Source organism: Protobothrops mucrosquamatus, unplaced genomic scaffold, assembly GCF_001527695.2.
Source record: "Protobothrops mucrosquamatus isolate PMUCROS unplaced genomic scaffold, P.Mucros_1.0 scaffold377, whole genome shotgun sequence".
NCBI classification, from domain to species: domain Eukaryota; kingdom Metazoa; phylum Chordata; class Lepidosauria; order Squamata; family Viperidae; genus Protobothrops; species Protobothrops mucrosquamatus.
Window position 1 is genome coordinate 99,907 of NW_015386709.1, and position 15,836 is coordinate 115,742.

General features: G+C 39.1%; 1 protein-coding gene across 1 annotated transcript; it reads right to left on the reverse strand.

Moving 5' to 3' along the window:
* Nucleotides 1-722: 722 nt before the first annotated feature.
* Nucleotides 723-15,199, reverse strand: KIAA0040 (KIAA0040 ortholog). The gene is made up of 2 exons (XM_015815815.1): nt 15,059-15,199; nt 723-2,148 (listed from the first exon to the last, which is right to left on the reverse strand). The coding sequence occupies exon 2, from the start codon at nt 2,010-2,012 to the stop codon at nt 1,689-1,691; it is 324 nt and encodes a 107-aa protein (XP_015671301.1). The 5' UTR covers nt 2,013-2,148; nt 15,059-15,199; the 3' UTR covers nt 723-1,688.
* Between the last annotated feature and the right edge of the window lie 637 nt (nt 15,200-15,836).

Sequence of the window (15,836 nt, forward strand, 5' to 3'; positions counted from 1 at the left end):
TATTATTATTGTTATTATTATTATTATTTTTAAAAAATATTAATTGCGATCGAGCACAGGCCTCCAAAATGGCGGCCGCGCCGATCCGGGGAAACAGAAACGTTTTTTGTTTTTTGTTTTTTTGTAAAAGGGATCTCCTTGAGGAGAAAGAAATCCGGAAAGTAACTAGTCTATTCAACTAAGGAAGGCAGATAACGGAGGCTTTGAGTAAGGTGAAATTAGTAGCTATGACCAAAAAATAAAGAGACAGAAAGGCAAAAAAACAGGAAAAAGGGGGGGGAGGAGGATAATGGCGATCGCCACGCTGCACAAGGCAGCGTTTTAACGATCAGCTAATTGTCGTCAGTGCTTGCCTGAGGAGAAAGACAGAGACCGAGCAGCTCTGTGTAGGGCTTAATTTCCTCCCCCCAGGAATAGTAAAGTCCACGGATGGATTCTAACTACCTTAATTTTGAAATCTAATCAGGAGCCAAATTCCACGTCTTCTTCAGGGCTGAGACCAAAAGAAACTGGGGCATGCTCAGACCCTGAAGGGGCATGGCGACTTTGATTGTTTTGGTCTGATTGGGCTAGAGGACAATTAACACCCATCCGTGGAGTCTACATTCCTCCATTTGCTGGAGAATGCATATTGGTAACAAATTGTTATATCACTGCATTGCTTAATCTAAGCACAGAGTAATAGACTTTTCATGAAAATGCAAAAATATATTTGCAATTGCCTTGACCAAGAGATTTATTATTCCCCTGTCGTAATATGTTGTTCCAGGATTGGAGGGTTCCCTCCCACACCAAATTTTTCACCATTTTGATTGGTATGATATTGGTGTTTATTTTTCTATTACTTGCGGGATATTAATGTTTCATCATTCTGATCCTCAGCTTACACCATTCCCCCAATTTGGTACATACTAAGCTGTCAGCAGAGCCAGAAGTCTTAAAAACCTAACCCTTTTAAGAATGAAAGTAGAGATTATTGGTATGCCAAGCAATGTGCAAAACCTATAAAATTATGACTAGTTCAGGCATAGAGAAGAATGTGAGACATTTGTTAATAAGGTGATTTCTTGTGTGCCCAAATGTTCAGACAAAGGATCCAACTCAGCAATTTTCTTCCAAAACTAGCAAATAATCACTGATAGCCTTCTCCTTCATGATGATATAATTTCCTAATCACCTAATCCAAAACCTTGGCTTACATATCAGTGCAATCAGATTCTATGTGAATGGTAATATATGATGTATACCTACATGTATACAGCAGTGTTTGCCTATTTTCTTACTTGCTAGTGCACATAAGCTTTCAGTGCAAGTTATGCTAGGCAAAGCAAAAGTTCTAGTTTGAATTCTGCATCTTAAGGGCACAAGTGCCTATTTGTAGAATACAATTTGCTATTGAGTTCATGTAAGCATATTCTTTTGGCGTACATTGAAATAATATGCATTCCGTGGATGCACACCACTCATTCATTCTGCATTGGTGCAATGTTGCAGCTTGCTTGTAAAACATGTGTCCAACTTGAAAATGCAACTACATTCCTAAGCTTAAAAAGTAGCTTCCTTCATATGGAAGTAAGACGGAATGGCATGTTCTCAGCTTTATGATGTGGAGCTGAATACATTATGACATAGGAATAGGAATATTCCTGTATAGGAAAGGGAAGTAACTCTTGTCCACCTGCATTCCTCTAAACCAACAATGATGGTCTTTTTGCCAGCAGGAGCACTTTGGGTTGGGCTGAAATCCACAGATCTTCTTCTTTCTTTTTCTTCTTCTTCATAATATTATGTCTTCTTTTCCCCTGGAGTGGACCACTGCTGCTGTGGCTATTTTTGTCCCTTTGCTGCTGACCACAAAAACAACAATGGCAACAGATGAAAATTCCTACAAGGAGGACAAGAACAGGTAACCCCATTAAAACAGCGAGACAGATTGTGTTATAGATGCCCTCCTGATGTTTTAAGCAGATAAAAAACCAGATGGAATGGAAAAAATTACTGATTTGCTCCATGGCAGCTTTTACACACTGGAAACAGGTCTGATAGGATATTAAAGTTGCTTTCCTTGACTTTTGCTTCCGTCTTAGATGGAAATTCTTTGTGGATCTTGTCTTTGAAGATATGCAAACGTCTTCAATTTTTCAATCTCTGCAAAGGTAGAAAATGAAACATAAAAATGAGTCAAATGAACAAGGGAAAATGTTTCAGTTAATGAACCTGCTGGTAATGACCATAAGATACATTGTGATCTAAATTTTATGTTTGCCAAGGACCTTAAGACAGGCTATATAGCTTTCCATATTACTCTCTCAATATTTTAATGAAGTATGTTAGGAGAAGAGATGGGTCAAGATAATTACAGCTGAATGGTGAACCCACCCACCCTTGAACCCACTCTGCCTCCATTCAACATTCTAACTATCATATTGTTATTAAAAATGAAATGTTTGTGAGGATGATAGAAAAGTTGAATTGGAAGTTATGAAATGCTATAGGAAATACCTTCAAAATTGCGCCACCATTAAATTCAGATTAAAATGTCAGAGATCATGGTGTATTTTTCTATAGTAATTGCTAAAAATTCTTTCTTTGCATGATATGAAGTTATGAGAGAACTGTCTAATAACAGTGGCAGAATTACAAATCAGGAAAATCATAAGTCATATATCACCCCTACATAAACTCAGTAGGCTACCTTAGTCATTTTCTGCCACTCTATTTCAATTCCTCCTTCTGCAACATGAGTCTAAGAACACTGGTCTAAACTATCCTAAAATGTACATTAAGTGTTTGGTACAACCTGACATGATCAGTAAATGATAAATGTTAGGATTATATAATCAGATATTTAGCTGAAAGTAGATCTACAGAGACAATAGGTATTATCATTGGAAGAATTGAATGACTAGGTTGAGGGAAGATAATCCTGGAGAAAAATCTTTTAAGTGAAGGTTAAATGAAAAGTAGGCCCCCTTCCTCTATAATTATGGTTTAAATAGTGACATTTTAGTAAATTAATCTAGAAAGAATTCCACACTTTTTCTATTCAATCAGATCTTGCCAGACCATTCCATTCAGATGCCCATGAAGATGTTTCTTCTATATTGGGAAAAGTGACATGGTACAAAGCCTGGACTATGGGGTAAGATTCAACTTTGCAATTGCCTTTCGGCTGGTTCTAGATGCAGCAGCGCCTTACATTGTCATGCTGCAGCACACTTCTTGTGCTTCTGAACTCTTAATTGTTGTTTCAAGTAACAGAACTGGAGCAGGTGGAAATGACCTACTCGAACAGACAAAGTATAGAGTTTTTTCATCATGGTTTTAAGAAGTTCATTCATTGTTGGCAGAAATGTGTGATGAATTATGGTGATTATATGGAGAAGTAAATATAGATAGCAAAAGTGTTCTATTCAAGGATCATTTTCATTTTTTCATATATTAAACTATCTCTATTTAAAATAAAGTTTGTGGAGGCAGAGACATTTCTTTTTATTTGCCCCTTGTTTTTCAATATCAAATTAATAGTCAATATCAATCTGGCACATCATCATCAGATCTACAGAGGTGAAAGACTGATTGGTAGGTAAACAGCTGTCATAAATACTCAGTAGTGTCAATTTACTTTTGCAGAAAGAAACAGTGATGGAGGAATGCTGAAATTGATGTTCTGTTGCCAGTTCACCAAGTGTGCAAAGCCTCTATTTTTCATTTAAAAATGCAGTATGTTTAAGGATGGCAACTCTGGTTTATTTCTAATTTGTAGAATGACCCAACAAAAAAGGTCTTGCTGACATCTGAGATACTTCACCTACCTGTACTGTACTGATTCTAAAGCAAACTCTCACTTTCATGGATCTATTGATGATACTGATTGTGTCATCTTATCAGCAATCAAGTCTCAGATTTTACTTATCTCATTTTTTAAAATCACCCCATTCGGGACACAAGAGTATTTTCCCTCTAATGTCAGTGATGATGTCAGTGTCTTGTGACAGATGATGATCTGCCTGACAATCCAGCACCAGCTTATCAGGAACTTAGTTGCAGTATTTACGTAGGTATCATGGGCAGTGCTGTTATAACCCACCAGAATTAAGATTTAAATTTGCTAAAAATGAGCTGGTTTAGAATAGTAAGTGTTCCGTGTATTCTCAATGTTGACAGTTATGATGATAATCAAATGTTTTGTTAAAAGAATCTAAAGACATGAGATGGTTTAACTGTAGTTGGCAATCCATGAAGTGAAGGCTGGTACAATTTGGAAAAGTGGTATCTTCCAGATAGTAGAAAAGACTGAGAAACAATTGAAACCTGTTGTACTTGAAGAAAATATCTGGGGTCTACTTCATGGTTAGTGGCCTTATTGTCTGCCAAAGGAACAATAGTTACTTCTGTTGTGCTTAGTTTGATTAATTCCCCTCAAACTATTATCTGCATTGGAGATGCTTGCAAGGAAAAGGAGCAGGGGAATTAAATAATTACCTATCCTCAGAGATGGCAGCTGTTCCATGATTTAACTCTTTTGGACATGCCTAATACAAGCCAGGCTGATATACAAAAGAAAGATTTATCTGATTGTAATTCTTTGTATAATATACCAAATATTTTGGCATGCAAGAGTAAAATGGGCCACAATTTACAACAAAAAGTGGGTCCCCCCCTCTCTGGAGAATTGAAACTTCCTTGATTAATGTTTAATATGTGTAGTTCTTACACACCAGTAACTTGAGATGTGAAAAAAGAAAGGCAGAATAGACTTAGAAATGCTAAATTATAGAATAAGGGAAGCTTTCCCTTCTTTTCTCTTTTTAGAGTATGGCTTGACTTATAAGAAATAGGGTGCAAAATACACCAGTGCTTCTTCATCTTCCCAACTGCAGCTGAACCTTAGAGACACTAACTCCACAATACATTGGCGGATCCAGTGAATCAAACTATGCTTCTAGAGTCTTCTTGCTTTAGGCAATCTTATTGCTTTTTAAATTTAATTTATTTTTCTACTGCTCTAAGAATATTTTATTCTGTCACCATTTCCATCCCCCTTTTAAAAAGCAGAGTAAATCCTAAAAAACTTGGAAAAGTTCCTTAAGGAAGGGCAAAAATATATATACTAATAGTACTCAAGACACTACTATGTAGAGCCAGCTTCCCTTGCAAAATATATAGGATGATTTTCTGCATGCTCAATCTGAAATACAAAATTGTATGTCAGGAAAAAGTGCCTCCTCAAGCCTCAAATGAAAAACATCTGTACATCTCTGTAGTCTGTTGCTTGCCCGCTCTAGTCATTGGTCAGGTGAGCTGGAATTCTGGATACTAGCACCATACATTTGGAAGACTAGTCTGGAAAGGTTACTTAAGGTCATTAAGAACTGCATGACATTCTAAATAGACAAAGGAAGCCTCATCACATCCAGCCAATACTACCTCCCCCCCCAATGCAGCTGGAAATCAAGGCACAGAGAACATGTGAGTTTCTTGAGGTTGTTCAGGAAGTTTTAGCCAAAGCCAAGAACGGAACTTCTTCCCGTTGTGTCTTGAATGTTTTCTTTGCCTGAAGCACAACAGCCTCCTTCTCTAACCTAAATTGCCTCTTCAGCTCATTCGGAAATGCCAAAGGAAAAATAAAGTGGGGATAGAGAAGCCCTTATGTTATGATCTCTTGCCAAGACAGAACAAGTTTAGGAACTGTTGCTTAGAAGGGAAACTTTGGAAAATCATTAAAAAAATATGGAGAATGAGCATAGGGACCTTTCATTCTGACTTCCTTCTAGTTATTTTTTTATTTGTTCAAATTGGTAGCATGTAACACTTGAAGGCCTATGTCTGTTTACTTATCAGCTATAATCACCTGCTACCCCATTTAAATAGGTCAATCAATCCCTTTGAGCTCTGAGATCATTGATGATGGCGTGGTGCATATCTTTGTTCAGCCAAATGTTAGCTTTGTTCCATTTCTTTCCTCTCACTTGATATCTTACAGCCAAACATTTAACTCTTTTTATTTAAGGAAATATTCTCATCAATATTTCTCACTGTTGGACCACAGCATGTATTTACTCACCTAGTTTAAATCTGATGTGTCAGTCACCTTATTAATGACTTTACAATAAAAGAAAAAAATGTAGAATTGTAACATATCAGTAGAAATGTTTTGTTTATTCTGAATATGTAAACAATTACCCATAAATGGTAAACATTAATTTCATTTTTTCCCCACGTAAACTATCATATTACTGGGTAATAGGGTAGAGACATAGGTCAGTAACCTTCTAGGCACACCCTGAATAGAAGAAATGAAACCTTGAAAAATTGCTTTCATGAATAACCCCTCCAGATGATCCAGAATGATACAGTGAATAATGATACTGAAAACCACTGAAAGGTCTGAGAAAAATAACAATTATATACTCTCCTCTTCTAATTTCCGGCATAAGTCTAAGTTAGCCCAAGTTGTCTCAGGAATATATCTAAGATGAAACTCTAAGCGAAATGGCTCCAGATGATCAATTTCATTTAAATGCATCTACAGCAGCAAAGCGACCAGCATGACCTTATCCAGAATGGAACATTTCAGATGGGTATAATTATAGAAGACTTCCATGTTCAGACTCACCAGTCTCCACAAAAAAAAAGCCTTATAACTGACTACTTTAAACATTCTAAACTCAACTCTGATCACTTATTTTAATCTAAGGCCAGATCAACCTGGCCAATTTAATCAGCCAGGAGACTCAAGAGTCAAAGAGACAAGTAGTGTCCTTCATCTTCCCATATATTTTGCATCCTCAGTATTAAGCTGAAAATAATTCATATAAACACAACAGTTTGTCAAAGTTAGTTCCCTATAATTTGCCCTAGCAGTAGAATTCAAGTCAAAGTGAATCCAGTCAACTTTGTTCAAAAAGTTTGATAAAAGTGCTCATATCAAATTACTGATTTGTTCCTATTCCAATCCCGCAACATATTTTTTGTTTTTATATGCTGTAGAATCATCAACCAACTCTGAGTTGCATAGTCTTGCCATGCATAAAGAATTTAAAACAGCATAAATACTAAACAATGGATAATATTACATGATAATGTATTTCTGTGCCAAAGAATATTTTATTTGGTAATGCTGTCCATTGTTTGGTTGGTTTTTATTATCTCTTGGTAGAGATGTTGCAGTGTAGAAAATTAGTGCCACACTGTCTTGTGCATATACAAAGAGGTGACTGTTTTCCAGTGCTTTTTTTCTAAAAAAAAAAAAAGGTGCTGGAACTCACACACGTCATACAACCCGTCTTGCCTACCTTACAAGGTTCCATCCAAAAAAGGTGCTGGAACTCCGTTCTGGGCGTTCTATGAGAAAAAAAGCCCTGCTGTTTTCACTGTTTTCCTGACATGAGGTAGGATTTCTGATGTGTCTTAAAAAATCCCTCATAGTATATCCAATGTTTTATGTTCAAGAATTCCTGCCCTTGCAATCTAGCCTTCTATTTACCTGATTTTTGCACTAGCAACCTGAGAAACCGAGGTGCTGATTTAAGGTGGAAGATGGTATTTTAGGGTGACAATGACAGCTATCAGCTACGTCCATGTTCAATTGAACAGGCAGGGAATTTTATTGCCCCAAATTGTTATGTTTTGTTCCCAATACTCCAGTTTTTTCTTGGCCCAGAATTGTACAATGATCTAAGTTGTTTTATATGCTTGGCAAACTAAAACTGCATAGCTTACATATCTTATTCTGCTCATGGAATTTGAGAACTTCTTGTTATCTGTACCAAATATCTGCTACAATCTCAAAGCTATGTCTCCTGAAAACTTACAATTTCCCATTTTCGAACTGCTCATGATGATTTATGTTGTAATCCTTCTGTATTTCCATTAACAGAAAAGTAAACTTTGTATGTGGGGATTCACTTGTAGAATAGAATAGAGCTGGAAGGGACCTTGGAGGTCTTCTAGTCCAGTCCTGTGTTCAAGCAGGAGATGCAGGGCAGAGGATTAAGTAAGCCCTAGCTTAATGATATAGTTAAACCCAGATGTTGTCAAGTCTGTAGAAGTGATCTAGTCACATTGGCAAGATTTGAATATAACTGGATATGCTTGAATGATTTTTTTCACCCAATGGTAGATGTCTCCTGAGACCAACAGCCCCTCCTCAATCATCCTATTTTTGCTTGTAGCTTTTCAACTTCTCTTAAATTGTGTTTATGGGTTTCGTTTCTCACACAGAGATGGCCAAATCTACACTCTCACATTGAATTTGCCAAGGTTTAGAAGGGCCTTGGCCTTGATTATGTTTTTGACCTTGGTGGGATTTGTACATTTTAGATTAGCTTTTTTTTTTAAAAAAAAGAATTGTGGGTTTAACCCATGAACAGTCTGCAAAGTGTTTGATTTGCTTGACTTTCCTTTTAACTTTTTTTATTTATCTCATTTTAGAAAATTACCAATCCAACTGGCATCCAAATAATCTATTTATATAAAGGATGAATAACTGAGGCTGATCCTATTTTAAATAGTCTGACTTCAACTATAAATATTTTGTTTTTAAGTATTCCCTGTTTTAGATCTATTGGACTGGATCTATCTAGGGATGGGCAATAGGTGGTACTTGACCAAAGCTTATGTGGCTTTTGCTTAATTTTAAAATCCTCTTGTAAGAAAATAATTTAGATTTTTGATAAAAGTTGTTTGTCACTTTCCTGTAGTTTAGGAGGAAACAGGCTATTTTGGCTTTAACTCAGGCACTAAAATCATTTATATCAAGCATATCCAACAGTTCAGTGGTAAGTAAAGTAAGGTCCTGCACTTAGGCAGGAAAAACCAAATGCACAGGTACAGAATAGGCAGTACCTGATTCAACAGTAGTACTTGTGAGTGGGTGTCTGATGGACCACAGCTTAAGTCTGAATCAATAGTATGCCGTGACTGCCAAAAAAGCCAATGCAGTCCTAAGCTGCATCAACAGAGGGATAGTATCAAGATCATGAGAAGCAACAGTATCACTCTATACTGCACTAATGAGGTCACACTTGGAATACTACATCCATTTCTGGTCGCCACAATACAAAAAAGATGCTGATCCCTTCCAGGCCTATGATTTTATTTCTATTTTTCTATTTCTATTACTTCTTTCAGCCCCTCAGAAGCGGAAAAATTCTACAACAGAAAAAAAAGATGGTTCATCTTGAATCTAAATAATTAACTGACCTTCAAAACAGCTAAAAGTTGACAAAATACCACTTTAAACAATGGAAAATTGAAATACAGTGATAATTTCCCAAAACTAATGTTTAATATTTATCTTTCAGAAAGGTGTTTTTATCATTGTTTTGTTGGAAAGGATTACAGTTTACACCCTTCAGTGAACTATTTGTCATGGCTGACTGCCACAAAGCAAACAAAATCTATAGCCAAGGCTCTAAGAAGTAGATACTTGGTCTTCTCTCTTAAGGTAGTAATCTACATTAAGCATTAGCTTTAATGGCAGTGAACCATCTTAATCCTCTCAGGGCTTTTCAACCAGTGGTATGGGTACCACCTGTGGTACATTGGCAGGTAGTACGCGACCATCTTAGAAAAATGGTAACGGGGGAGGGGAATGGGCTGAACTGGTGGCAGCACCGCACAAGCCTGAGCGAGAGATGGCTGGAGCTGCAGGGCTGTCAGGGCTCAGCGGAAGTGCCAGGATCAGTGCCACTTTCCAGCTGATTGGCGCTTCTTTGGGTCTGTCAGGGCTCAGAGGAAGCGCCAGGATCAGCGCCAGGATCAGCTGGAGCTTGGCGCTGATCCTGGTGCTTCTGCTGAGCCCTGAAGAAACACCAATCAGCTGGAAAGCAGCACTGATTCTGGTACTTCTGTTGAGCCCAGAAGAAGCGCCGATCAGCTGGAATGTTGCAGCATCTCCAGGGTCTTGTGATTTACATTCAGATGCTTGGCAACTGATTCATATTTATGACGGTCACAGTGTCCCAGGGTCATGTGAAATGACCAAAACCTGCTGCAACCACCCAGCAGACGGGGGGAATAAAAACCAAACACCCCCCACCCCACCCCCATTGCCAATCCTCAACAGAAATGCTCACAACAATGAAAACCTCAGACAGGAGGAAGAGCACCGCCAGGTGGGCAGGCAGGGGGGCACTTTTTTCAGTGCCATTGTAACTTCAGTCACTAAGCGAAGTGTTGTAAGTTGAGGACTACCTGTACTTTATCACTTTTTTCCTTTTTTGGGGTGGGGTCATCAAGTTTTTGACACCTTACTAGGCGACTGGTGGTAGTCGGATATTGCCATATCCTAAAAGTGGCACAATGGGTGAAAAGATTGAAAAGCCCTGCTCTAGGTTATTGACCAATATTCTCAACCATTGGCACAGAATGTGTGGATAATCTTTATGTTTCCAGAAGGGACAGGAATCAAGATTATGTTTTACTGTATAGAAGAGTAGCCAGAAAAGAGCATGATCCCTTAATTCTATGCAAAAGATGGTACCTGAATTCATACTTTAAAAGCACTGCAGGCAAGACAGAGCTTATAGTAATGATACTTGGTAGGGGCAGATAATTACAATTCTCTGATTAGGGGACAGATTAAACTAAACGGCAGAGCTAAGATCATAAACCGTATCAAAACAAAACATGCTTTCCAATTCCTCATTCATAGGACTCTGAGAGGAAGCTAAAGCATTTACATTTTAGATTAAATCTTAGTAGTTTACTCAGTAGGCCAGAAAACCAATTCCATATACACTTTGTACTAAGTCATTATGCGGTGTGGTGTGGTTATATTGGCTTAATATGTTGCATGAAGTCAGTCACTGCAGTTTGTAACAATGTTTAGTAGAAACCTAGTCTGCATGTTCCTACATGTACTGACCAATCATGTTTCTTCAGTTACAAGTTATTGTCTTAATGCCTAGCCTGCCAGGATAGCAGGTGGAAAAATGGAGTTAATGCTTTTTCCACAATTGTATTTCAATCCAAAATCCAGTGATTCAAAGCAACTTTAAGGAAAATTAGTTTCAATGAAGAAGAGAGGAAGATGGATTTCTTCTCCTTTTTGCATTTCCTCTGATTCACACTTAGCCGTGGTAAGAGTAATTTAAGCGGATAAACAGAAGAGTCCTTCCTTCCTTCCTTCCTTCCTTCCTTCCTTCCTCATATAGACTGCATTTTTGGAGATTCCAAGTGCTTTGTATGATTGATTTTTGTTTTTCATCCTGTGATATTAATTAGTAGAATAGCATGATTTCCTTATTTCCAAATACCTTTCTGAAGAGCCATATGATTACTGTTCTCCAAAAGTACAGTAACAAGGAGGTGGTTTTGTTATCTGGAGGGTTGAGGGAAGAAACTGTTAAAAAAACATGTTCTAATATGCAGGTGCATTTTATTTGCATGTGAACATCTAATTTGATTCTTTTCTACTTATCTCTTTAAAGAAGAAAAAGGCCTGAGATGAGATTGAGTGTGTTAAAAGGATATGGTTCAAAAAAGGGCAGTTACCAGAAGACCAACAGCAGCCTTTATAAGAGGGATTTTAAAACACGCCTTTGCTTCCAAGGAAAAACACAAATGGAACAGGTTGTTAAAAAGAACAGTAACCAGAGAAATATAAAATCCAGTATTAAGGTCTTGTATTATCTACTCAATCTGGCATTTCCTTGCAAGCTTCCTTTTGCAAGCTCTTCTTTAATTCCTAATTTCAACTTTATTTTTCAACAGAACTGTCTACAGTTCTCTATCCATGTTCCAAATTGCATCAGAAGAAAATGACCATGTCCCTCAACAACATCAGAGCACTAAAGCCTCAAATCATTGGCCAGCAGCTCAGCTCCTCCCCCTTTTCCTTTGGCTTAACCTCAACAAGTGAGCTGCGTATTCTCCAGGTCCTTTGTGAAGGAATGGCTGCAGAATCACCCCAACCTTGTCACTACAGCTCCAGAAGATCCAGGCTGACAGTACATTTAGGTAAACATGGACCAATAATGTATTACCTCCACTCATTTGTACCAAGAGGAAGGTTTCCCCTTCCCTTCTTCCCCACTGATGTGAAAAGCAAAAAAATCTTTGATGGAGCCCTTCTGATGAACATCCCTGGAATATCTCAAATTAAACACTATCTGGACTGGATTTCAGATGCCTTTTTAAACATTTAAGAACTCTTTATCTGTCTTATGGCAGCAGCTATGAGGAAGAAATTAACCCTATGCCTCTGCATCTTTTTCCAAATGAATGTTCTACACCTGAAGCTATTAGATCTACCAGGAAAAAGAAGGGGGGGGGGAAAGAGGAGGAGGAGGAGGAGGAGGAGGAGGAGGAGGAGGAGGAGGGGGAAATAGGAGCAGAAATCTTCATTTTTTTCCTAATCACTTTTTTGGGTGCATATTTAGTAGTTTGGCAGGTGAGAAAATGAGAGAAAGAGTTTCTCCCTATTCTGTTGATGGAAAAAGGTAAACATTATAATTCTATTGCTCCAGTCAAATTAGGATCTGTATGCTAGTTATGATTTTGAGAGGAAATAGAGACTAGGAATTCCAGTTATGAATTATTCATGTAAGCAGAATTGCAGAGCACTGCAGTTTTAAGTTTCTAACTTAACTAATATACTACTCAGCCAAAAACCTGAACACAAATATAGGTGGAATTGTGTCCATGATCTTGACTCTTAAAAGACCTCCCTTACAGAAGCCTCTAGGACAGGGGTCTTCAAACTTGGCCCTTTTATGACTTGTGGACTTCAACTCCCAGAATTCTTCAGCCAGGCATGCTGGCTAAGGAATTCTGGGAGTTGAAGTCCACAAGAGTATGTACTCTTGGAAAAAGAGTAAAAAGTTGGGCTTCATAGCACACTTCTCTATGAATGGAGCAAGAAAGAAGGGCCTGCTTTAATGAATAGCAAGGAAGTGCTATTCTTATACAACTTCCAAAGAACTTTTGAATAATTTCCAAAGTATGTTGGGTCCTAATTTAAAACATGTATGTATTTAATGTTTATATAAAAGTTGGTGCATCCAAACCATGGATGCACGGAGAATAAATAACCAGCCTGATTCTCAGCATGGGGAAACTAGTGGAATTCTCAGATGATCAAGGGAACCTCAACATATTTTTTCTGAGTTCTGGATCAGGGTAGGTAATTTTTCCTCAGGGAAAATCTGTTGGGAACTGGGCAACATTACAAAACGATGAACAAACTGATGAAACCACAGTTACAGCCAAGTATAGGCCATCCTTCCCTCCATGCTTCAGCACTTCTTCCTTCCAGGAGTGTTTGCAGAGGAAGGGTAAAATATATCAAGATGATAGCTACAATCGTGAGATCAGAACTCCACCTACTTTTACTGGTGTCATAAGGTTTTGAAATCATATAGCCAGAAAGCAAATTTGGTGTACAGTGGTGGTTAAGGCATCAGGATAGAAATTGGGAGACAGGGAGTTCTAGTTCTATTTTAGGCCCAAGCCAGTTGGATGACTGGAGGCTAGACACACTCTCTCAGCCCTAGGGAGGAGGCAACGGCAAATCACTTCTAAGATCCTGCCAAGAAAATTCAGGGACTTTTCCAGGAGAGAACACTAACTCGAAGGCATAAACATAACATATCCGAGGACACGGGTTGCAAAGTTCTACTTTGGCAAATTCAGACCTACAAGATCAGACGTGTGTACACTCAGTGTGCATAATCTGGGCGTCTCTTCATCCAGTTCCTATTCAGTTTGTGCATTTTTAGTTTCTAGAGCTCATATCTATCCTGTTGCCACCAAAAAGATTCTGAGTGGAGAATCCGTCACACCTTGCCCAAGTTATCAGACATAATTTGCATTAAAATCTATTACAAAGGCAGTGGTGATGAAACAAAAGTAATGGTGCTTTTTTCATTTATTGTAGGTTTGCAAAGGAAATATGTTTCTGGAGAAAATGGGAATTTGCAACTAAGTTATTGACTTCCATTTCCCATCTCAGCATAACTAAATAAATGACAGGCAGGACAAACTAATATTGCCTATAGTGTAGGATTCAAAAAAGGACCAGTCTCACTTCCTAACCATGAGAAATCAATACAGTATTTTATTTTATATTTACATTTTAACCTTGTTTATTATAGTCACCAAGACAAGTAAAGTAGACTTTATGTTGTTTCAGGACTCCAGGAAAAGCCCTGGAAATTCTTGCTTTTTCTGGGCCTGGCACAGTCTGGCTAAGTGAACTGGAGTAGGTCACTCTGCAGCTCACATTTGTTTTCACCTAAGAAATAGTCACAGTTAGCCCTTTCATCTCTCCTGGTCCTAACCGTGTGATTTCAAGCTACATTGTTTAAAGCTACATAACTTATGAAAGTCACAAGAACTGCTTTGCTTAACAGCACTAACAGCTCACGATGGTCAGCACCTGCTTTCCAACAGCTGCCGAACAAGTGGCTGATAGAAGATCAACAACTAGGATGAAGGCAACAGTTATCTCTGCTCCGTAGCACGCTGTTTCTGTCCATGGAGGCTCGGCTTCTACCAGCTACTAAAGCAGAGTTGGCAATATTTTAGATTTTTTTAAATTAAATCCACTTACGTCAACGGATCATAGTGACATTGTTTGGTAACTAATTCTAAGGAAAGTTACAAGATCCTCTCCTCCTCCCGCTGTCGAGAATCGACAGCCAGTGCCAATGACCGGCCGGACAACTCTGAGTTTCCGAGGGCGCGCGGGATTTCCGGAAACCCAAATCCAGCTGTGGGCAGCCATTAGGCAGGCGAGACCCCAACCGATTCAGGCTTTCAAGTGGCTCGTCTGATTCAAATGCATGAATTGAGGACGGCCGACTTTTATAAAACGAATTAGTTAGCGTAAAATAATGAATTGAGCAATCGGACTTACTTCCAAGTAAGTGCGTTTTAGGAGCGTCTCGCTAGACTCTTCAGTCGGAATGAACCGGGAGAAAATGCCTAACAGAGGAAACTACGGGGGAAGATTGGTCCGTTTGAACCGGCTGGAGCCCAGATTAATACAGATTTTAGCTTAGTTTAAGGAGGTCAAAGGAAGCGGACGAGAACTGAAAGCAAAACTCACCGGCTGCCTCTTAGCGTCTTCATTTCTCCAGCCGGCTAACAAATTTCCAATCTTCCGGCAAAAAGCAGAGAGGGAAAGCTGCTCCCCACACGACGGCTACGGGAGCCTCCGCATTTCCGCGGGCTGTCAGCTGCCTGGGCCTCCACGCCCCTTTCCTCGGCTGCACCTGGGCGGGACCGGGGCTCCTGGGGCGACGCTTCCTCCCCTCCCGGTTCTGGAATCCGTCCCCGAACAGAGCAGCGCCTTCCTCGCGCAGGGTGGCGTCACCGCCTTTCAGCCGACCGGGATGCCGGGCTCTTGTGCTCGCAATCTGCCTTGGCCCCCTGGCACCCGCTTCCCCATTGCCACTCCGTCCCACTCAGCGGCCCAGATATGAAGGGGAAAACAAGTCTCGGTGTCCTTTTCGCCTTATAAAACAACAGGTCATAAGGAGCGTGTCACAAAACGAAAAGCATCCCCCTTCCCCCAATAAAACAACCCTCATAAAAGGTTGATTTCTGAAAAGGGAGTGAAGATTGAGTGCTTGAATGCAACGCGTTTGTATTTAGGCGCAAGCGAATAGAACATTTTGAGTTTGCAAACTTCACAATTTTGTGTGCATGCACAAATGTAGGAATTGTGGAACTATGATTCATCCTATGTAACCTGACCTGAAAGGACAGGGTTCTTGGATTTGTAACAGTTGCTTCAAATTGGATGCTTTGAGTCTGAACTTGGATCTGTTAAGACTCTCACTTAGATTTACAGAATGCAGATCTTCCTTTGCATCTGGCCAGGC